The sequence below is a fragment of the Podarcis erhardii genome (assembly GCF_964252035.2).
Source record: "Podarcis erhardii genome assembly, chromosome: 2".
Lineage (NCBI taxonomy): Eukaryota > Metazoa > Chordata > Lepidosauria > Squamata > Lacertidae > Podarcis > Podarcis erhardii.
In genome coordinates this window covers 24,027,755-24,051,235 of record NC_138498.1, presented here as the reverse complement: position 1 = coordinate 24,051,235, position 23,481 = coordinate 24,027,755, and the positions used below count along the sequence as shown (strand labels likewise).

Below are 23,481 nucleotides of genomic sequence, written 5' to 3'. Positions count from 1 at the left end.
GGTGCCCATTCCTCTTCTGAGACTGAATATTGCAGAGGAAAGTCGGTCATGCTGCACAGGCACTTCTTTTAGGAAAGAAACTTGTCTGCCATTACTGATCTTTCAGTTGAGCTCCTCCATCCCAATATGCTCCCAGGGAATCTACAGTTCCTAAGGGATACAGTGGTGAATTGCCACCAACTGAAGGTGCTTTTCAGATGTCCATGACTCGACTTCGTCATGTCTCATTCAGCTAGGTTGCTGTTGATGTGGGCGTGCAAGGCCAGGCCTTCCTCAGAGTGCCACCTGTTTGTTCCCTATTGTGGCTGGGTTGTTATCGGGTCAGCTGCATGCAACTGAATTGCAAGTGGGTTGTCAACATCGGACCCAGAAACAACTTGGATCAGCCAGTGCTGAAAATAATAATAATAATAATAATAATAATAATAATAATAATAATAATTTTTATTTATACCCCACCCTCCCCAGCAAGACCAGGCTCAGGGTGGCTAACACCAGGTATAAAACAATTGATTAAAATGCAACTTAAAAACAAGATTAAAATACCACATTAAAATGCAGCCTCATTTCAGTAGAAACTCAAATCAAAAACTTTTTGGAGATGAAAATGTCAAATCTTCACCAGGCCAACTATCCAGACTGATCCTACATGGGCCAGAAAAAAAGCCAAGGAAGTCCCCAAATAGGAGTTCCATCACAGAAGGAGAAAGGAAAAAGGATAGAGGGGAAGGGGATCAAGTTGATTCCAAGCCAAAGGCCAGGCGGAACAACTCTGTCTTACAAGCCCTGCGGAAAGAAATCAGATCCCGCAGGACCCTGGTCTCATGAGACAGAGTGTTCCACCAGGCCGGAGCCAGTGTTGAAAAGACCCTGGCTCTGGTTGAGGCTAATCTGACTTCCTTAGGGCCCGGGACATAGGTATGCCCTGGTATCCGCGGGGCATACCAGGAGAGGCGGTCCCATAGGTATGAGGGTTCTAGGCCATGAAGGGCTTTAAAGGTCAAAACCAGCACCTTAAATCTGACCCTGTACTCCACTGGGAGCCAGTGCAGCTAGAAAAGCACTGGGTGAATATGCTCCCATGGCAGGGACCCTGTGAGACGCCTTGCTGCAGCATTCTGCAGTCACTGGAGTTTCTGGGACACCTACAAGGGCAGCCCCGCATAGAGCGAATTACAATAGTCAAGCCTGGAGGTGACCGTCGCATGGATCAGGTGCCCTGTTTTTCATATTGATAGTAAGTGCCCCTAATGAGCCCCCTCGCTGTTTCACACAGCTCTGTCCTTTAGCAGACAAGCCCTCTGAATCTCCATATAGTCAGAGACACTTAGTCCCGATGAATGTACTGACTGTGGAAACCTTGATACCTCTGTAGGAATTTCAAGCAGGTGATGTCCGATATGAGGTGAGCTCTGAATTACATCAGCATCAATTTTCTGACTTTCAAAGCTTCCTGGTCAGAGAAGGCCTCTGGTAACTTGGGGTCTACATTGGACCTTACGCCCTGCAGGGTGAGGGCTGCCTTCTTGTGTGTTTAAGTACAGCTTCGTAAGTAACTGACGTGACATTGTGATGATTGCTTCTCTAAAGGACTTGTGTGGCTGCTTCCTATTATTTAGGAGAGTTATGTGTTTGTTCCGGCAGAGAAAGGACAGAGGTGCAGCTCACAAACTGCACGTTACACATGCCGGAGTATCGAGACTTTGTGTGCTTTTCCCTGAACCAGTGCCAAAAAGGGCTAATTAATGGGAAGCCAAATGGCAGTGCTAGGAATATATATATTGAAGAGGGGGGAACACTACCACAGTAATTTGTCGTGCTACACTGCATTGCTGAGCCCCACATCTTCATAATATCCACATCAAGAATCCGCCGAGGGAGAGATTTGTCAGAGTTGAAGGCAGCGGGATTTTGAATCCTGTGTGAGAGTTTGCTTTCTCACTGTGCACGTATCACCAGTCCAGTGATGATAAAAGGACTCTGAGCATCTTGAAAGCTTGCAGTGTCGCCTGGCAAACGGCTTCTCTCTCTCTCTCTCTCTCTCTCTCTGATGTAATGGATGAGTGTTCAGTCTCGCCTCAAATCCACAAATTCACTAGGCACCCAGGCAGCACAATTCTGTGCAGTAAGTCACACTACATTCAACAGGGCTTGCTCCCTAGTAAGTGCCTGTAGAATTGCAGCCTTAGGCAAGCTTCTCAGTACTGCTAGTGCAGGGGTCAGCAAACTTACTGCACCTCAGGCAGGTGTCTCCAGCACTGATTGCATGGCGGGCTGGAGGGCGGGGGAGCACATGCCCATACACGTGCCCACACACTACAGTGGTACCTCAGGTTACATACGCTTCAGGTTACATACGCTTCAGGTTACAGACTCCGCTAACCCAGAAATAGTACTTCAGGTTAAGAACTTTGCTTCAGGATGAGAACAGCGCGGCAGCAGCAGGAGGCCCCATTAGCTAAAGTGGTGCTTCAGGTTAAGAACAGTTTCAGGTTAAGTACGGACCTCTGGAACAAATTAAGTACTTAACCCGAGGTACCACTGTATTTCCGGCACACCTCCGGGTCAGAGGAGCACCGGAAATAGCTTGTGCGCATGTGCACGGGCCTCCTCCGACCTGGATGTGCACCAGAAATAATGCTTGCGCATGCACACCAGCTATTTCCAGTGCTCCTCTGACCCGGAAGTGGGCAGCCATGCAGCACAGCGCCGGTAAGAGCGGGCGGTGGGGGTTGCTGCGGGCCAGATAAATGAATCCCTTGGGCTTTATCTGGCCCACGGGCCTTAGTTTGGGGACCCCTGTGCTAGTGGAAGCCCCTTACAAGGAATTCCACTCACACCATGAGGCTTCTTCCCTCTCTAAGCCCCCTGAGTGCATTGTCTAAATTGGCTGGGGGTGGGGAGAGTGTGAGAAAAAACCCCAGAACAAAATAGAAGGGGAAGAGTGGGTAGATTGTTCCAACAGGCAAGCAGAGATACTTGAACTGATGGAGCAATCGGCTTATTACTCTGTCAAATTCCTCCTGATGTAAAGTCCCACCCCTCTTATATTTATATCCTGCTTTGATTCCAGGCAGCTCAAGGCAGTGTATGTGGCTCCCTGCCCCACTTTTTTAAAAAAATCCTCACCCCAGCCCTGTAAATTAAATTGCAAGAATCTGTAATCCAGTATTTGTTGGGGGATGATATTCCCGAAACTACTGAGATTGTATCAGGATATTTAGCCAAGATTTTTAAAGTCAAATCTAAAATTACTTAATTTTATTTAATGGTGGCTATTGAGTCTTTTGTATGTTTTATGTCTTTAATATGTCTGGATTACCATTATTTTCATGGATGGTTTTCCTCCTATGGTTTTATTGTCTAAATTATGCCAATAAAGGCTGAACAAATGAATGAATGGGGGGGGGGGAATAGGCCGAGAGATGACTGGGCTGAGAGTATTGCCTAGTGGCTAGAGCCTAAGCTCTAGTCTTATCCTCTTTCCACCATGCCACACTGGGATACTATGTTACTATATGTAATACTATGACTCCATATGGACCCAGATGTCCAGGCTGAACGATGGGGGTGGAGATGCTCCTTCAGGTATACAGGACCGAGGCCGTTTAAAGGTCAGCATCAACACTTTGAATTGTGCTTGGAGATGTACTGGGAGCCAATGTAGGTTTTTCAGGACTGGTGGTCTCAGCGGCCACTCCCAGTCACCAGTCTCATTGCCGCATTCTGGGTTAGTTGTAGTTTCCGGGTCACCTTCAAAGGTAGCCCCACCTAGAGCGCATTGCATTGAGCAGGCATAGGCAAGCTCAGCCCTCCATATGTTTTGGGACTACAACTCCCATCATTCCTAGCTAACAGGACTAGTGGTCAGGGATGATGGGAATTGTAGTCCCAAAACATCTGGAGGGCCGAGTTTGCCTATGCTTGGACATGAAGGGACATGACAATGGTGTGCCACATTCATTTTCAACTTATATGGGGCTTTTGTGCTGTTTCCCCATCCGATAACTCTGATATCAAACCGTGCACAGAAGAAGGAGGGAAATTTCTGTTTCATTCAGTGCATGTAATGTCCCCAATTCACTGCTAACAGTTCTTGTATTCTTCTCTGCCTGTGCAGGAGTTCTCTTTTGTCCCGTCGGACCCTGATGCTTTTGGGAATGAGCACCTGTGGCAGAAAGGCCCTGACTCTGCTTAGCAGCGTGTTTGCCGTGTGCGGATTGGGACTCCTGGGGATTGCTGTGAGCACAGACTACTGGCTGTACCTGGAGGAAGGGATTATCCTGCCCCAAAACCAGAGTGCTGAAATCAAGATGTCTCTGCACTCTGGGCTCTGGAGGGTTTGCTTTTTGGCAGGTACTGCGCTTTATTGAAAAGTGAATCTGTTTTTGCTCACTGTCGCTGTGGCTAGTCACGTCTAGCAACTAATGTTTCTGAGTCCTGTGAGTTGTGCATTTTGATTAAATTTAGAATGAAATTTATAACTGTGAAATATTCCAGTTATATCATGCATGGATATGTGCACAGTTTTAATTTCCACCACCTTGGGGTGGGGGTGGGGAGAATGGACAGGTGGCCCATTTTGAAGTTGTTGGAATATTCCAGTGAGTCACTGGATTGGTTCACATGTGCAATTCACTATGTGGATTTGCGTAGGCTCAAATATATATATATATATATATATGCAGGTTTTGGTGTCCTCGGGTGTCTTCCCGTGTAAAAGTTGGGGTGTCTAGGCGACGTTTCGACGAGGTCTCACTCGTCATCTTCAGGCTGGTGCTTTCGGCTTCTTGTTACTGGAACAGAGCAGGATCTCAGTGTTTGAGTTCCTATAAATACTGTAGAGGGGGTGTGGTGTATAGCCTCCAATGTTCTGGGCAGAGAGGAAGTTCCCAGGCTAGTGTGCCTTTTCTTCTTTTGTTCCTTAATTACTTGAGAGATATCTTGAGTGATTTCTTGAGTGATATCCTGAGTACCACTTAGGTGGGTCATTAGGTGTGGATTAGTTGCTAAAGTCTTTGTGTCTTGACCTCTTGAACTTTGTGAAGAGTTTTCCTGAGAAGATGGCTGTACTGTACATAGTTGTGCTCTGGCTTGGCTTCGTGTATAGGGGCGAGCTGTGGTTTTGTGGCTTGTGTCAGCCAGATCTGTGTAGGGATTGCAGGGGGGTGCAGCATCCGGAGGTGCCACCATGGATTGGCTACTGGATGGTGTCTGTAATTCATCTGTGGAGAGGGTCTGGGTTTGGGTCTGGTGTGGTTGATTGGTGTTGGCGTTCTGTGTGCCTCTGGATCTGGTGTCAGTTTTTGTGGGGAGGGCTAATTTCCAGATGTCTGGCAAGCGGGATGTGTCGTCACGCTTGTTCATGTTGTGAGGGTGTTTCTCTATCTCGATGGCTTCCATGATTATTCTCTTGTGGTGATGTTCCGTGTTAAAGAGCAATTTGGAATCTGCAAAATTAATTTCGTGTCCTGTTTCTTTCATGTGTTGGAAAAGAGAGGAAGTTTTTTCTTCTTTTTTGACGGCATTCTTGTGTTCTGCGATACGTGCATTTATTCGTCTGTTTGTTTGTCCAATGTACGTGGCTGGGCAGACTTTGCAGGGTATTTCATAGATCCCTTGGTTTTCCAACTGGATTTTATCCTTGGGGTTTCTGAGGATATTGGCTTATATCAAGGGCACTACAGATAAAATTAGCAAAATCCTCCATAAACACAATATCAAAACAGCCTTTTGCACCAACCAAAAAATAGCCAATATCCTCAGAAACCCCAAGGATAAAATCCAGTTGGAAAACCAAGGGATCTATGAAATACCCTGCAAAGTCTGCCCAGCCACGTACATTGGACAAACAAACAGACGAATAAATGCACGTATCGCAGAACACAAGAATGCCGTCAAAAAAGAAGAAAAAACTTCCTCTCTTTTCCAACACATGAAAGAAACAGGACACGAAATTAATTTTGCAGATTCCAAATTGCTCTTTAACACGGAACATCACCACAAGAGAATAATCATGGAAGCCATCGAGATAGAGAAACACCCTCACAACATGAACAAGCGTGACGACACATCCCGCTTGCCAGACATCTGGAAATTAGCCCTCCCCACAAAAACTGACACCAGATCCAGAGGCACACAGAACGCCAACACCAATCAACCACACCAGACCCAAACCCAGACCCTCTCCACAGATGAATTACAGACACCATCCAGTAGCCAATCCATGGTGGCACCTCCGGATGCTGCACCCCCCTGCAATCCCTACACAGATCTGGCTGACACAAGCCACAAAACCACAGCTCGCCCCTATACACGAAGCCAAGCCAGAGCACAACTATGTACAGTACAGCCATCTTCTCAGGAAAACTCTTCACAAAGTTCAAGAGGTCAAGACACAAAGACTTTAGCAACTAATCCACACCTAATGACCCACCTAAGTGGTACTCAGGATATCACTCAAGAAATCACTCAAGATATCTCTCAAGTAATTAAGGAACAAAAGAAGAAAAGGCACACTAGCCTGGGAACTTCCTCTCTGCCCAGAACATTGGAGGCTATACACCACACCCCCTCTACAGTATTTATAGGAACTCAAACACTGAGATCCTGCTCTGTTCCAGTAACAAGAAGCCGAAAGCACCAGCCTGAAGATGACGAGTGAGACCTCGTCGAAACGTCGCCTAGACACCCCAACTTTTACACGGGAAGACACCCGAGGACACCAAAACCTGCATATATATATATATATATATATATACACATACATACATACACACACACACACACACACACACATATATATATATATATATATATATATATACTGCATGTCTTAATGCAACCTCAGTCCGCAGCCACTCCATTATTATTATAATAATTTATTATTTATACCCCGCCCATCTGGCTGGGTTTCCCCTGCTACTCTGGGCTGCTCCCAACCGAATAATAAAAAGACAATACAGCATTAAACATTGTAAACTTCCCTAAACAGGGCTGCCTTCAGATGTCTTTTAAAAGTCAAATAGTTGATTATTTCCTTGACATTTGATGGGAGGGTGTTCCACAGGGCGGGTGCCACTACTAAGAAGGCCCTCTGCCTGGTTCCCTGTAACCTCGCTTCTTGCAATGAGGGAACTGCCAGAAGGGCCTCGGTGCTGGATCTCAGTGTCCGGGTAGAATGATGGGGGTGGAGATGCTCCTTCAGATATACTGGGCTGAGGCCATTTAGGGCTTTAAAGGTCTGCACCAACACTTTGAACTGTGCTCGGAAACATACTGGGAGCCATTGTAGGTCTCTCAGGACCGGTGTTATGTGGTCTCAGTGACCACATTATCCACTGCCAATGGCTAATGGAGTTCTCCTGCAAGGACATATCTTTGTGTAGTGAAATTTTCCCTCCCTCTCTTTTGCCTGTATGCCCCCAGATCTGATTTTGGGGTTCTCCCAATGCTCTGGAGCAGTTTGGGGACAAGGATGTACAAAGAAAGGGATGCAAGTGAAAGTCCTTTAGCAAACAGGACAACCCTTAAGCTAACCACACTTGCCTGCAAGTAAGCCCCATTGAATCCAATAGGACTTACTTCTGAGTAGATCTCATTAGGATTGCACTGTAAATCCGCCAACAATCAAACCATGGCAGGCTTCGGAAGAGAAATGAGGTGCATACATTGACCTCTGAGCACAATCCATTCATTATACCAGGGGTCCCCAAACTAAGGCCTGCGGGGCAGATAAGGCCTGAGGGACTTGTTTATCCAACCCACGGCGCCCCCTGCTGCCCACTGCCTGCTCTTACCGGTGCTGTGCTGCGTGGCTGCCCACTTCTGGGTCGGAGAAGCCCTGGAAATAGCTTGTGCACTTGTGGAAGCATTATTTGCGCATGCACAAGCCTTATTTCCGGTGCACATCCGGGTCGGAGGAGGCCTGTGCACATGCGTGCAAGCTATTTCTGGTGCTCCTCCGACCCGGAAGTGCACCAGAAAAAGCATGTAGGCATGCGTATGGGCACACGCTCCCCCGCTCTCCGGCCCGCCGCACGATCGGTGATGGAGACACCGGCCCGAGGCACAGTAAGTTTGCTGACCCCTGCAATATACTCTTGTCATGAAGATGAAACCTGTGCAATTGCTATATCAGTGGAGTTTACATATTTCTAAGCAATATTTAAAATCGGGCTGCTTGGTTTCTGTTCTTTTACTTGTGATATTTTAAAGGGCCCTTAGCCAAGCTAGACAAGTAAATACACCAATTACACAATTTGCAATTGTATGAATGGTTTAAAAGAAGCAAATAACCATCGCAGGGGATCCTGGTGGGAAGTATGGGTTTGCTCCCCCAAAAAGTGTAAAATGGGCTTTTCCCATTCCAGGTGAAGAACGTGGGAGGTGCTTCACGATAGAATACGTCATGCCAATGAATGTCCAGCTGACATCTGAATCAACAGTCAATGTTTTAAGTAGGTGGTTATCTTTTCTTATTGCGGGAGCAGTGTTTATGTGTGTTCATTCTAACACCGGCTTTACAGAGATGAGAAAAGAGGTCATGTGTTTTATCTTCAGAAAAGGACTGCATCAAAACATTGCGTATGGGAGAAGCCTTTGTTGTTTGCGTTGCTTCCTGGGTTTCTTTGTCAAAGGAAAGTCAAGAGTTCATGAGCACATGTGGAAGGGAGACAGGAAGCCATTCCAATAGTTTCCTGCTAGGCTGGGCAGCTGTTTACATCAGCATCACAGTGTGACGTAGTTGTAGATCAATCCTTTCCACTTCAAGCAGCAAAGAGGATAGCAGAATGGTGCTCCCTTAAATTAGAGGGGGCAATAGCAATTTTTTTTTAATTTATTAAAGAATTTCAACATACCAAATTATCAAACCATATAATCACATACATTATTTCTCCCCCTTTCTCCCCCTCCCAACCCTCTCCCCCCCCCGACCACAGACTTCCATCAGCTCCTCTCTCTGATTTCTCTGCACATATTATTCTCTGCCTGTTATAAATTTGTACTTATCCTTACATTATCTATCCATCATATTATCAACCAATGAATTTGTGTATGTTTATTCAAAACCTGCCAGGGAGTCCAATTCATTTTGTTGTCTTTTTAAATAATTTGTTAAAAGTTCCCATTCCTACTTGAAGTCACACACAGTTGTCCTTGTCTCACAATTTATAAGTCAATTTGGCCAGTTCTGCATAATCCATCAATTTCTCTTGCCACTATTCTTTCATCAGGATTTCCCCATTCTTCCATCCTTGTGCTATCAAGTCTCTTCCCGCTGTTGTAGCATAGATAAATAAATAAATAAATAAATAAATAAATAAATTATTATTTATACCCCGCCCATCTGGCTGGGCCTCCCCAGCCACTCTGGGCGGCTTCCATAGAAACCAAAAATACAGTAAAATATCACACGTTAAAAACTTCCCTGAACAGGGCTCCCTTCAGATGTCTTCTGAATGTCAGGTAGTTGTTTATCGCTTTGACATCTGCTGGAAGGGCGTTCCACAGGGCGGGCGCCACTACTGAGAAGGCCTTCTGCCTGGTTCCCTGTAGCTTTGCTTCTCGCAATGAGGGAACCGCCAGAAGGCCCTCGGCGCTGGACCTCAGCGTCCGGGCAGAATGATGGGGGTGGAGACGCTCCTTCAGGTATACTGGACCGAGGCCGTTTAGGGCTTTAAAGGTCAGCACCAACACTTTGAATTGTGCTCGGAAATGTACTGGGAGCCAATGTAGGTCTTTCAAGACCAGTGTTATATGGTCTCGGCGGCCGCCCCCAGTCACCAGTCTAGCTGCCGCATTCTGGATTAGTTGTAGTTTCCGAGTCACCTTCAAAGGTAGCCCCATGTAGAGTGCATTGCAGTAGTCCAAGCGGGAGATAACCAGAGTATGCACCACTCTGGCGAGACAGTCCGCAGGCAGATAGGGTCTCAGCCTATGTACCAGATGGAGCTCGTAAACAGCTGCCCTGGACACAGATTTGACCTGTGCCTCCATGGACAGCTGTGAGTCCAAAATGACTCCCAGGCTGTGCACCTGGTCCTTCAGGGGCACAGTTACCCCATTCAGGACCAGGGAATCCTCCACACCTGCCCGCCTCCTGTCCCCCAAAAACAGTACTTCTGTCTTGTCAGGATTCAACCTCAATCTGTTAGCCACCATCCACCAATAAATTCTTTATTTTCCTTGGCAGGTCTTGTCCTACAATCCCTAACACAAATGCTTCTGGTTTTTTTACAAATGTCGTTTTAAACATTTTTTTCAATTCATTGTATATCATTTCCCAAAATTTTTAACTTCTCTAAACTCCCACCACATATGATAAAAAGTCCCTTCTTTTTCTTTACATTTCCAACAAGTGTTTGAGCCAGTTTTGTACATTTTTGTTATCTGTACTGGTGTTATATACCATCTATACATCATTTTCATGTAATTTCTTTTCAGGAGGGAACTGTCTGTAAATTTTAAATCTATTTTCCACAGTTTTCCCCAGTCCTCAAATTGTATATTATGTCCTATGGGGCAATAGCAATTCTGACACACTCCCCCATTCTCTAGAAACTCCCGCCACTGCCCACCAATCATGGCTTTGTGTACCAATCACATGCCTCACATTAGCCATGCATGGTAATGGCAGAATGATACTAACCTAGCCAGCAAACATACAATAGACAAGTGCTGTAAACTGATCTCTACGCTGCAGACCACCATGGCAAAGCAAGAAGGAATCTAGTGGTAACAGACACTGATAACTGTTCCCTGCAGACAGGTGTTTGAATCTCCTTGTAGCACAGAAATAATCTGGAACAACCCCCTTTTTCCATGGAAGCAAGGCACGACCTTTCTATCACAACATTCACCTAACTCCATAACTCAACTGGAAATAAGTATCCATAGAGATAGGGGTGGATGAGAATGTCACTTTTAAGCAAACGGATATATTTTTGCATCTTTCCAGATATGATATGGATCAGAATGTAATTAGCTGACAGATTTGGCTGCATAAACATACCAAATTGCATCCTTTAAATGTGTGTTTAAACATAGAATGCATTTAGAAATGTGTTACACGTTGAGATAAAGCACAATATTTGTGTACTTTAGGATCACAGATGCATTTGAGTACATATTGAAATAGGAATTTTCATATGGCTTTTAAAAACAAGACTAAACAGCGTAGATTTATGGGGAAATGAGTCTGAATGGGTGGGAGGGGCTTATGAATAAACACATGCAGAACTGGCACAGGGCAGAAATAGATTTCTGTGCATGGAGAACTTGCAGGCACCCCAGGAGAAGGTTCAATAAGTGGTACATAACTCAGGAATGTGTGAAGGGCTGTAGGCTAATGGAGGAGGTGGGTTGGATTATGCTCCCATAGGGTCCCACAGACACTGCAAACAATAGAGTTGTATCAGGGTTACTGGGAGGGAAGCAAAGTTGAGGACTATATGTAGCGATGCTCACCTTGGAGCCACAGAAGCTGTTCAGTCTTAAGTTCCTAAGGCAATTTTTTTCCTGTGTTCCAAATGCTTCATTGTGCTTGGAAGCTAATCTCCCCTCTACTGAGTTACAAATTTGGTGTAAGACATTTAATTATTGTCTTTGGCTAAATTTAAACCCCACCGGTCTACTACCTTTAGTATCACAAGATTGTCTTGAGAGCACTTGGACAGCACCTCAACTTCCATCAGCCCCGGCCAGCATGGCCAATGGTCAGAGATGATGGGAGGAGTAGTTCGCCAGTGTCTGGCGAGCCAAAGGTTCCAGCCACTCTAGGTGGCTCCCAACAGAATATTAAAAGCACGATAAAACATCAAACATTAAAAACTTCCCTAAACAGGGCTGCCTTCAGGTGTCTTCTAAAAGTCAGATTGTTGTTTATTTCCTTGACATCTGGTGGGAGGGCACCACTACCGAGAAGGCCCTTTGCCTGGTTCCTGTAAACTCGCTTCTCACAGTGAGGGAACTGCCAGAAGGCCCTCGGAGCTGGACCTCACAACAACTCTCTGTGGTAGGTTAGGCTGAGAGGCAGTGACTGGCCCAAGGTCACCCCTCATGGCCAAATGGAGATTTAGATTTTAGTCTCCCAGGTCCTAGTCTGATTCCTTATCCACTACACCACACAAGTTTCTAAGGTCAGACTGTTTGTAACATGGGCATTCCATGTTTGCAAATATCCCACCGGGGGTGAGGTCATTTGGCATCAAACCATTTGCTCCCATACCATGGTAGTGATCCAAGTCTACCCCTTGCAAAAAAAGGAATCCTATTAGCTAAGAGGAGAAAATATCCTGCACTGTAAGTTCTCCAGGACTTTGTTGAACGAGGTGGAAGAATAGAGCACTGCAAATCTCAAAATCATAAAGGATATTTTGTTTACTGGAGGGGGCGGGCGGGGGATAACATCTGCACTGTAAAAGTTTCAGTGTTGACAGATGAGAAACGATATTTTTAAATGACCTTAGGTTTTTCCCATTCCACAAAGTAAGCAAGCAACAGCAGCCCCCCCCCCCTCCAATGCTTCTTCTGAGATCTTTGCTTTGGCCAAAGTATTTGAATTTTTTTTTTAGGAGGAATTCACATAGGCCATCTACCCTTCATCTTTTTTTTAAAGCATCTTCTGTTGCTATAGCAATCCATATCTCTATTTCTGGAACAGATGGTTTTGTATTATGTGCTCACAAGAGACAAGTAAATACTTTGCAGCAATTAATAGTACATTCTACCACCATCTATTTTCCAGCTCTTTGAAGAGAGATGTTATAAAAATCAAAGGGTGGTATCCAGCTAAGTTTTACTCAAAGTAGAGCAAGTGAAATGAATAGTCCTAAGTTGGTCATGTCTTTAAATTTTAGTGTGCCTACTCTGAGTAGCATCCACTACACCCCAGACAGCATGTTGAACTGCTGTCAACATGCATTCATTTGTTTTTGACAATTAGGCATGAGCTAAAGCCACAGGGGTTGATATTTTGCTACAAGTGATTGAACATTCATCCAGCAATGTCATAAAAATACAGTACAGTGGTACCTCAGGTTAAGTACTTAATTTGTTCTGGAGGTCCACTCTTAACTTGAAACCGTTCTTAACCTGAAGCACCACTTTAGCTAATGGGGCCTCTTGCTGCAGCCGGAGCACGATTTCTGTTCTCATCCTGAAGCAAAGTTCTTAACCCGAGGTACTATTTCTGGGTTAGCGGAGTCTGTAACCCGAGGTATCACTGTATAACAGTGCAATCCTATGTAAGTCTACCCAGAAGTACATTCAAAGTGGCTTTCTCCCAGGTAACTGGCTATAGAACTTGATGGAACTTGCTTCTGAGTGGACACGCCTGGCCCTGTGTTGTTAGTTATTTAGTGGGAGACTAGTAAATCAAACAATAAGATGCTTTCATACTAACAACAGCTAAGAAAAGAAAGGGTGTAAACTCCACAGAAAGTAGGGGTTTTCCCATTGATAGGAATGTGTGGCCATATCTCACAGAGTTTCAGTTCTCAGTGTGGTATAAAGGTCAGGCCTTCTTCCCAGGGGATTCTGGGAATTGTAGCTTTGTGAGGGGGAATAATTGTCTCGTGGCAACTCTCAGCACCCTTAAACTACAACTCCCAGCATTCTTGGGAGGTGGGGAGGGCCATGGCTGTCAAAGTGGTACAATTTAAATATGTGGTGTTGCAGATATGGCACTTATTTCTATTCATATGTGAGGAGCATGAAGATTTAAAATAAAAACAAAACAAAGCAAATTATGAGTCACAAGTGCAGAAAACGTTCTTATACACATGGTGTTATTTTACTAATTTTTATAGGGACGCATTGGCCATATTAACCTTTCTCATGTTATTTCTGCCCATTATATTTTACAGAGATGATTCGTTCTGCCACCCCATTTCCCTTGGTCAGCCTATTCTTCATGTTTATCGGGTTCATTCTCAGCAACATAGGGCATATTCGACCTCACAGAACCATCCTGGCCTTCGTATCTGGGATCTTCTTCATTCTGTCCGGTGAGTTTTAAGAATCTGACATTCTTATTTGCCAGCTCCTTAGTCTGCATCTGAAATCCAGTCTTTTGTGTTCACATCTAAGAAGGACGATGGAATCGGGGGGGGGGGGGGGACGACCAATTAAGAAAGTCAGTGTGTGACAGATTTTGATGTTGTATTCTGTCAGCCTGCTCAGCCCCAGCATAATATCATATCACAGTTCTGCATTTGCCTCAGTAGGGCTCATTTCAAGTATCGAACAATCAAACAGATAATAATAATAATAATAATAATAATAATAATAATAATAATGTGTATACCACCCTATATCTGCAGGTCTCGAGGCAGTTACAACACAAAAGCACAATATAAAAGCACAAAATGCACAATAAAAGTAAAAACATCTCAGGAAAGTGTCATGGCTAGTGTGTCAGACCAGGCCTGAGGAAATCCCAATTCAAATCCCCACACAACCAAGAAAGTTACTGGGGTGGCGTTGAGTCAGTCACTATTTCTCAGCCAAACCTGCCTCACAGTGTTGTTACAAGGATTAAATGAGAGTGAGGAGAACTGCCTTGAGCTCCCTGGATGAAAGGGAGGACATAAAACGCAGTAAATAAATCAGCTCCCTTCACCCCACCTAAGTAAATTGGCTAAAATTGATGAGATGCAGCACTTTGGCTAAGTAGATGACTGTCACAAAAAATGTAAAAGGGTGGGTGTCAATGCATTAGCGTTGCCCTTGTTGCGATGCTCCCTGAAGAAAAGCTCTTTATTGAAGCGTGTCTCTGTGTGAGCTCTTTTCCCAAAGGTTTGCAGCCATTCCATGGAGATCCACTTTTCCCCATGGCCCTGTGGCAGTCATGCCAGATATTCCAGATAGTTGTACGATTGCTGGAATGGACATACTGCAGAAGATGCTTATAAAGACAAAATGGGCAATCAAGGCTGCATTGCATTGAACACAATGGGGCTTACTTCTGAGTAAACATATAGCAACGTGCCCTGGGAATCAATGCGATTTCACCATCCTTTCACCGAACCTGCAAACCCAGCTCAATCAGGCTGGTTTTACCATGTTTCCGGAAAGTGCTCAGGCTTAGATTTCGAAGGACAATTGGAGTCTAGCCCTTGCTAACTGAACCTGATAAAATGAGGTGTGTGCATGTACATATGCACGCATGCAAAATCTTCTGTGGTGTTTGAACATTCTGCTGAAGCTCCAGACACAGTTTTTTAAAAATCTGGCACAATTCTTTCATCTTATGGTGGCTGGAGTTAACAGGGGAGAGCTGGAATTTAGAAATAACCAGCCATCGTGTTTCCATTTGAGAGGAGAAGCTGATGGTTTATTCATAGCATTAAGCGAGTGTTAAACCAGCAGCTGTGAAGGCAGATCTTAAAAGCTTTCTCTCGTATCAAGAGCTTGTAGTTCAGAAGAAACATGTCTGAGAACATAAATATGTTGTTTAATTCAGCATAGGGCGCTCATTTCTCAGTGAGTGACTGCGGTTGCAGCCTCAGGGTAAGGGCCAAGATTGTTACCTCAGGTTGCATGTTTCATCTTAGACCAGCGATGGAGTGTAGGGAAGCTGAGAGGGGATATGTTTATTAGATAATAATCTTCCTTCCTCACTTTGAGTATAGCAGAGTGCATTCTAAAAAGGCTAGTTTTAGCCTTTTAATTTAACTAACCCCGGGTGCTTTAAGGTATACATACTGGGTCCTCCTGGTATCTCACCCTTAAAACAATAACCACACAGACAATCTTGTGAAAGGTAAAAAATAACATTTACTCAGAATACTTGTTGAAGAGCGACAGATACAGCAGTTTTGTTCAGGCAGGCTTAAAATGGTAATCAGGTAACAAATACATGCTTTTAGTCCAGTTTAAAATGGATGGCTCCAACTTAGCATATGTTCTCACGTTCCTGGAATGATGATGAGACATTGAGCAAAGAGGAAGTGCCCTGTTCAGGTGAGACTATATGTATGGCTATGGCCTCCCCTGACAGGGACAGTGGGAGTATCTCAGAGTTCTTTCTACAGGAAAAACTTTGAGCTCCTATCTAGCAAACATGCATTGTTGGTTTGACTGCATTTGTAAATATCCTGTTGTGGCCCTCCTAGTATTATTGAACTGCCCCAGGCAGCATTGCCAATGGGCTGCAGGTTCCCCGATCCCCATCCTTGCCACTGAGGAAACAATGGGTGCTTTGGAGTCTTACCCTGTGTGTGTGTGTGTATTTGTTCTAATCTCAAACTTTTCTCCACCCCAGGTTTATCTCTGGTTGTGGGGCTCGTTCTGTACATTTCCAGCATCAACGATGAGATGCTCAACAGAACCAAGGACTCAGAGACTTACTTCACTTATAGATATGGATGGTCGTTTGCTTTTTCTGCCATCTCTTTTCTCCTGACAGAGGTAAAGCTTGGCTGCGAGATCATTAGAAAGCCCTGTGCTAAAGATTCTCTGTGTATTTTGATAGAGAATAATCTCAGAATTTTATCTTGATGTGCCAATAGTTGATGCTCAACATTGGTATTTGATATCCAGGGATATTTATCATTCTCTAGCACAGGGGTATAGTCAGAGGGGCCCTGGTCTGAAGCAGGCACCCCCAGAAAGGTCTGGCTCAGCACTCCTCTCCTGGTGTCTGAGGAACCAATGCTCACAGAGAGAAGCACTGGGCCAAGCCGTGCTGGCATGGGAGCATCGCCAAGTGCCCCGTCAGCTGGCCAGGCAGCACGCGGTTCTTGCACTGCTGTCCCCAGATCCCAGCCTCACGTGAGGCTGGGATCAAGGGGTGCATGGCTTGGAACCAGGGAAGGTAGTGTGAGGAAGGTGCAAGAGCCATACTGCTCAGGACTGTTGTCACTCCAGCATGGAGATAGGCTTTGCCGCTGATCTGACTTACAGTAGAATTTAGTAAATGATGTATAACCCTCATTCATCAGCCCCTCCGGACATCCATGGGCGGTAGGCTTTGGCTATACATTCATACCTTGGGTTAGAGATGCTTCAGGTTGCGTGTTTTCGGGTTATGGACGCACTGAAACTCGGAATTGGTTACTTCCGGGTTTCAGCGCCGAATCACAATCCGCACATGCGCAGATGTGGCACTGCGGGTTGTGAACGTGCCTCCCACACGGATCACATTCGCAACCCGAGCATCCACTGTATATCAGTATATCACCCAGGACTGTTATGAGGGGCAGACCACAATGACGGCTTCACTCAGCAGTATATCACTGATGAAACTGCCTCTGCCTCAAGTGCACTGAGGGACAAACCAGCTGCAGCTGGGCACTAGAGCCAGAGGACTCAGGAGCAGTGGCGGTTTCATCAGCAACATACCGCTGAGTGAAGCCATCATCACTGTCTGCCCCTCATAGCGGCAGAGGAAGAAACAAGCTGCATCAGTGAGGCACAATAGAGCATGTTCCTCCCTTTGCTTAGCTGAGGAGTGTGCCAAAAGTTTTAGGGAGCTGTCAGGGGCTCCCCAGCTGAGAGAGTCCAGCTCCTGCTTGCACCCGAGCTGCTCAGCTGGGGACGTGCGGGTCTGTCACACTGTTCCCTGGCGGGGGAGGGGGTAGGTGGCTGTGTGCCCCCTCAAGGGAGAAGTAGGAGCCCCCACCTCACCTCCTGCTGGTGGCAAGGTGTGGGCCTCATTAGACTCCTGCCCTGCCAAGGCTGCCGTGGCTCTCTGATGCTGCCAGGCCCTTGCAGACCCAGCAGCTGCATGTGGAGGAGTGGCGAATCAAACCTGGTTCACCAGATTACGAGTCCACCGCTCTTAACCACTACAGTGTGCTGTAGTGGTTAAGAGCGGTAGTCTCGTAATCTGGGGAACCGGGTTCGCGTCTCCGCTCCTCCACATGCAGCTGCTGGGTGACCTTGGGCTAGTCACACTTCTTTGAAGTCTCTCAGCCCCACTCACCTCACAGAGTGTTTGTTATGGGGGAGGAAGGGAAAGGAGAATGTTAGCCGCTTTAAGACTCCAGAAGGGGAGTGAAAGTCGGGATATCAAATCCAAACTCCTCTTCTTCTTCTTCTACACCACACTGGCTCTCAGAAAGGAGTCTGGATGCCAATCAGGCCATGGTGGTCTGAGCCTGTGATGAGGGGAGGGAGAAAGAGGCTCAAAGCCGCCCTGTTCCCAAAGGAGGGGGCAGCTGCCAAAGCCTCATTCCTCTCCTCAGTGGGCAGTGGCAGCACTCTCCTCGCTCATCCTCTCAGCTGACCCAGAAGCGGACATCCCTTCACCAACCAAGAGCAGAAGGAGGCACCACCACAGCCGCAGCCCTGAAAGCTCAGTGTGGCTTGGCAAGTGAGGGAGCTTGTTGTGGTGGTACCTTATGCCCTTCCAAAAATCTGGCCCAGCCCACCCTGTTTGGGGTGGGCACATGGGGCAGGACACAGGGCGCCCCCTGCCTGCCACAGTCTGGGCGTGGATAGGGGTGGGGAAGCTGCCACCAACTCACCTCACACTCTCCACTCCTGGGTCAAACCTGGTACAGCTCCTTCATATGCCCCAGTGCAGGAGCCATCGTAGGGGTGCCTGGTCATGCTGCTGCACTTATGTCCTGCTTGTGGGGTTTCCAGGGACATCTGGTTGGCCTCTGTGAAAACAGAATGCTACACTAGTTGGGCTTTTCTTTAGGAGCCAGCACCAGTCACTGACATTACCAATAAATTCCGGATTCCTCCCATCCTCTCCCTGCCAAGTTTTACAAAAGCAACACAGAGAAGGAAGCTGACAGCCAGCGCCACCTCCTAGACTTGTTGTAAGGAAGTACACAGGTGAGGGCAGGCCGAGGGAATGCCAAGCTCGATGGGGTAGTGCCCAAATGCACCAGCCTACCCTGTGTTTGCACATGTAGGAAATAACAGATCAGTTGTTCCCTCTGCTGAAAGGTGATGTTCCCCTCTTGCCTACACTGTCACTTGCTTGGATTCTAACCCACCCCCCAAAACCAAGAATGCCGTACCTGTAAACTTGAGTGGGCTGTGGAGCTGCAAGCATCCCTGCTGCAAAGCAGCCCTTCATGCATTTAGAAATCGGAAGTACCTATCTGTTAGGGGAAGTACCTATCTGTTAGGGGACACATGAAAGAATGGGTTTGTCAGGTCGAAATACGAACAGGCTTGGTTTTTCATAGATTACTTTTCTTCCCATTATAAATTCATTGCTTCTTTAAATTACATTTAAATCACAAAGTAGTTGGTGGCAAAACGCTGGAATAGGTCTGTCCCTTTCACTGGGAAAAAGTGGAGCAGCACAGCAGGGTGTGGGCAAGGGACATTCAATGTATAGAAACGAGCATGTCCTCAGGCATGCTCAGGCAGGCATCAGCATCCCCATAATCAATTAACCATGTCTCTTAATAAATGTAAAGGTCAAGGGATCCCTGACCAGGTCCAGTTGCGGACGACTCTGGGGTTGCGCCGCTCATCTCGCTTTATTGGCCGAGGGAGCCGGTGTACAGCTTCTGGGTCATGTATCCAGCATGACTAAGCCGCTTCTGGCAAACCAGAACAGCGGCAGTGCACAGAAACGCCATTTACCTTCCTGCCGGAGTGGTACCAATTTCTCTCCTTGCACTTGATGTGCTTTCGAACTTCTAGGTTGGCAGGAGCAGGGACTGAGCAACGGGAGCTCACCCCCGTTGCGGGGATTTGAACCGCTGACCTTCTGATCGGCAAGCCCTAGGCTCTGTGGTTTAACCCACAGTGCCACCCGAATCCCCATGTCTCTTTAGAGCATCCCATTTTGTTTCCCTTTTAGCTCAAACTCCATACATTCCTCCACTGCCTGGTGCAACTGACAGGCGGGTGATATGGTCTCACAGTACATTTCTGGACTGTTGACTTGCCATCTTCAAGTCAGAAGCAGAACCACAGAAAAATCGTGTGAGCTAGGCCTCCTTATTTATGCCAAGAATCATTAGCATTATGCAAAGAACACAGCAGCAGAAATCCTATTCCTGTGAAGTCCTGTGTTGCATATAATTCTGCACAATGGCTTAAGTAACACCAGGATAACAGGAAGCGAAACGTGTGCTTTCCTTTCACCAACTCAAAGACTCCTGATCCCAGTGCAGCAGCTTCCATTGGAACTGTTGTCCTAGTGGTTTCTTCCTCTTTGGAGCAGTTTTGCTTGATAAGAGTGGCTTGAGTGCTCTGGTAGTGGAGGAAAGAGCCACTCAGATTATGTTCCCCACAGAGCGTGCTGTGATGTCCTTTCACTGTTGGCAAATGAGTACAGTGGTACCTCGGGTTAAGAGCTTAATTCATTTTGGAGGTCCGTTCTTAACCTGAAACTGTTCTTAGCCTAAAGCACCACTTTGGCTAATGGGGCCTCCCACTGCACCACCGGAGCACGATTTCTGTTCTCATCCTGAAGCAAAGTTCTTAACCCGAGGTACTATTTCTGGGTTAGCGGAGTCTGTAACCTGAAGCGTCTGTAACCTGAAGCGGATGTAACCCGAGGTACCACTGTATTGGCCATAATGTATAGTCAAGGGGGAGGATTGCACATTCCCAGAGAGAAGATGAAGACCATTTGACTTACCAGCCAATGAAAATCTGCCTGCACTACAGACTGAAATAATATGTTGGGACAAGATGTTCAGTTATAACAACTCCAGCTGGGAGCGATATTTCTGAAGTATTAATGCATGCAAAAATTCTGCTGTCAAATCCCCCAGCAGCCTCACAACCAAAACACACTCCTACCCTCAGAGGCACATCATGTGATATAAGGAAGCTACCTTATATCACTGCTGCCTTGAGTCCCATCAGGGAAAAAGGAGGGGAATCATAGAACCATAGACTTGTGGAGCTGGGATCACTCCAGTCCAACCCCCTGCAATGCAAGAATGTGCAGGTGTCCCATAGGGGGATTGAACTTGCGACCTTGGTGCTATCAGCACCATACCTTAACCAACTGAGCTATCTGACTCAATGCATTTTATTATTATTAAGACTATTGGACCATTTAGCCCAGTCTTGTCTATGCTCTCCAGGGTTCCTAACAGGGCTCATTCCCAGCCTTACCAGGAGTGGCCAGAGATTGAATATAGACCCTTCTACTTGCAAAGCAAAGCAAAAAATATAGACTCTTCTACCTGCAAAGCAAAGGGACGTGGGTGGCGCTGTGGGTTAAACCACAGAGCCAAGGGCTTGCTTATCAGAAGGTCAGCGGTTCGAATCCCCGCGATGAGGTGAGCTCCCGTTGCTCAGTCCCTGCTCCTGCCAACCTAGCAGTTTGAAAGCACATCAAAGTGCAAGTAGATAAATAGGTACCACTCCAGCAGGAAGGTAAACAGCGTTTCCATGCGCTGCTCTGGTTTGCCAGAAGCGGCTTAGTCATGCTGGCCACATGACCCGGAAGCTGTACGCCGGATCCCTCAGCCAATAAAGCGAGATGAGCGCTGCAACCCCAGAGTCGGTCACAACTGGACCTAATGGTCAGGGATCCCTTTACCTTTTTACCTGCAGAGCAGTTTCTGTACCACAGAGCTATAGACCTCCCTCAAAGGCAAAGGCAGCAGCTTTCCACAAGGTACAGAGCGGGGATATTTCATGGTTGGTTTGCCTGCCTGGCTCATCAGCATGTCACATCCTATCAGAAAATTAGAAGAGCAACCCCAGTCTTTCCGACAACTTGAACAATGCTTTTGTTTTTGCTCTCCTTTCCAGAGTGCAGGTGTCATGTCTGTCTATCTGTTCATGAAGAGATATACTGCAGAGGAGATGTACAGGCCTCATCCTGGCTTCTACCGCCCACGGCTTAGCAACTGCTCTGACTACTCTGGCCAGTTCCTCCACCCAGATGCCTGGGTTCGTGGACGCAGCCCTTCCGACATCTCCAGCGATGCATCTCTCCAGATGAACAGTAGTTACCCTGCTCTACTGAAATGTCCGGATTATGACCAGATGTCGTCCTCCCCATGTTGAATCGAAAGTAACTCCTTCGCCTTTTAGGAATGAAAACCTGGTGGAGGCTGTTATGTCCTCAGTATGTACTTTTTAAAAAATAAATAAAAAGCCCACTCTTACAGGACAATCCCTCTCCATTTATACAATTAGTGAATAATATTAATTCTTACCTAGAGTTTAAACGGGTTCCCGCAGCGATGCACATATGCATATCCAGAAAACTAGAGTGGAGATTTTGATCCTGCAGCTAGTCCATATGCCCATATCTCTTGGCGTCGCGAGAGAGTGTGGAAAAGATACAGGATCGTACCCAGCGGAAGCTTGAGACCAGAAAGATACTTGTAGGGTTTTCGTAAAGGCAACCTGTGATAAGCAACAAAGGTTTGTGGATTAGAATATGTTCATTGTAAAACATTACCAGAATAAGATGTAAATGTCCATTCCTAGTGAATGATCGTAAGAAAACTGCAGATTGGTGCCATTGTCTTCAAGCTGGAAGGTAGAATTTTAGAATTAACTAAAAGTACTTCCTCTTGGCAGTATTTCATTATGAAGTGAAGTTGGGGTTTTCATTAGGAACCAGACAATTATCCCTCACCGATTATCCCTTTCCATTCTGGTGAGGCTAGTCCTCAATCCAATTTGATAACTTCACGACAAACCCTCTAACATTGCAGTTCAACACGTTGAAATAATGTGCCTGGTGCTCTGCACGTGTAAACACACTCTATTCTTCTGATATCAGACTGAAAATAAAGGCTCTGAAGTAATAATGGATCCAAATATAATTTGGCTCATAATACGTGGTCTTAGAGCTGAGTGAATAGGGGATACGATAATTTATGCCCTGCAAAAACCAAGCCCAAAGGCTTCATTCCATCAATCAGCTTTAGTTTCTTTTGCTATTTTCCTTTCTTTGGGAAACCCACTGCAATGGAAGTGCTTGTATTATAACTGGCACCTCAGGGGATTGATTGGGTCATGTTGGCATTCAGCTCTGCCTGTAAATAAAGTATACAGAAAAGAAAAGTTCATATCTGTATGTTGTACCATGTGTATATTATGGCTACATTGTTCAGAGAACTGCAGTCAAATGTACAGAATACAGTAAGCCGATTGGCTGCTCTGAAAAACGTAAGTGTACAAAATTCTATGTACATGCCAGTTTTTGTTTCCACTCTGAAGTTATCCTGAGTTGTAATCAAAAAGAATCCAGACTTTCAGTCTGTTTGCAACATATTTGTAAGAATTAATTATGGTAAAAAATAAAATAATGACAAAGATTCTGAAAACACTCAGGCCGTTGCAGCCGGGATGACTGTTCTCACTGAATAACACAGGACCGTGAACAAATACACATATTGGAGCTGGTATACTTTTTGATCTTACATGTCCAGTATTTCCTTCCTTACTAGATGTGTCAGATGCTGGTGTTAAACTTGTCTCTGTATGTAATAATGAAATATCCACCAATTTTACTTCCAGGATTCCATCTCAGATTGTGGAATTGAAATGTGAAATTAATTATTCTGTCTTAAAGGTAAAGGT

The 23,481-nt window shown here is 45.8% G+C and overlaps 1 protein-coding gene and 1 long non-coding RNA gene across 3 annotated transcripts in view; one reads left to right on the top strand and one right to left on the bottom strand.

Annotated features, from left to right (window-relative positions):
• The window catches only part of CACNG5 (calcium voltage-gated channel auxiliary subunit gamma 5), a 54,971-nt gene extending 31,740 nt beyond the window's left edge, over positions 1-23,231 (top strand). The window contains exons 2-6 of one of the 2 annotated variants that reach the window (XM_081849948.1): positions 4,121-4,356; positions 8,373-8,459; positions 13,869-14,009; positions 16,268-16,413; positions 21,694-23,231. In XM_081849948.1, the coding sequence (XP_081706074.1) occupies positions 4,149-4,356; positions 8,373-8,459; positions 13,869-14,009; positions 16,268-16,413; positions 21,694-21,951 (840 nt within the window). In that variant the 5' untranslated portion in view covers positions 4,121-4,148 and the 3' untranslated portion in view covers positions 21,952-23,231. Of the gene's footprint in view, positions 1-4,120; positions 4,357-7,868; positions 8,074-8,372; positions 8,460-13,868; positions 14,010-16,267; positions 16,414-21,693 lie in introns of those variants that run through there. The other variant, XM_081849949.1, reaches the window with a different exon arrangement.
• On the bottom strand, positions 18,066-22,236 carry LOC309335107. Its single transcript, XR_014153348.1, has 3 exons — positions 22,104-22,236; positions 18,981-19,064; positions 18,066-18,611 (listed from the first exon to the last, which is right to left on the bottom strand). It is a non-coding gene; the product is annotated as an uncharacterized lncRNA (long non-coding RNA).
• Positions 23,232-23,481: the final 250 nt, after the last annotated feature.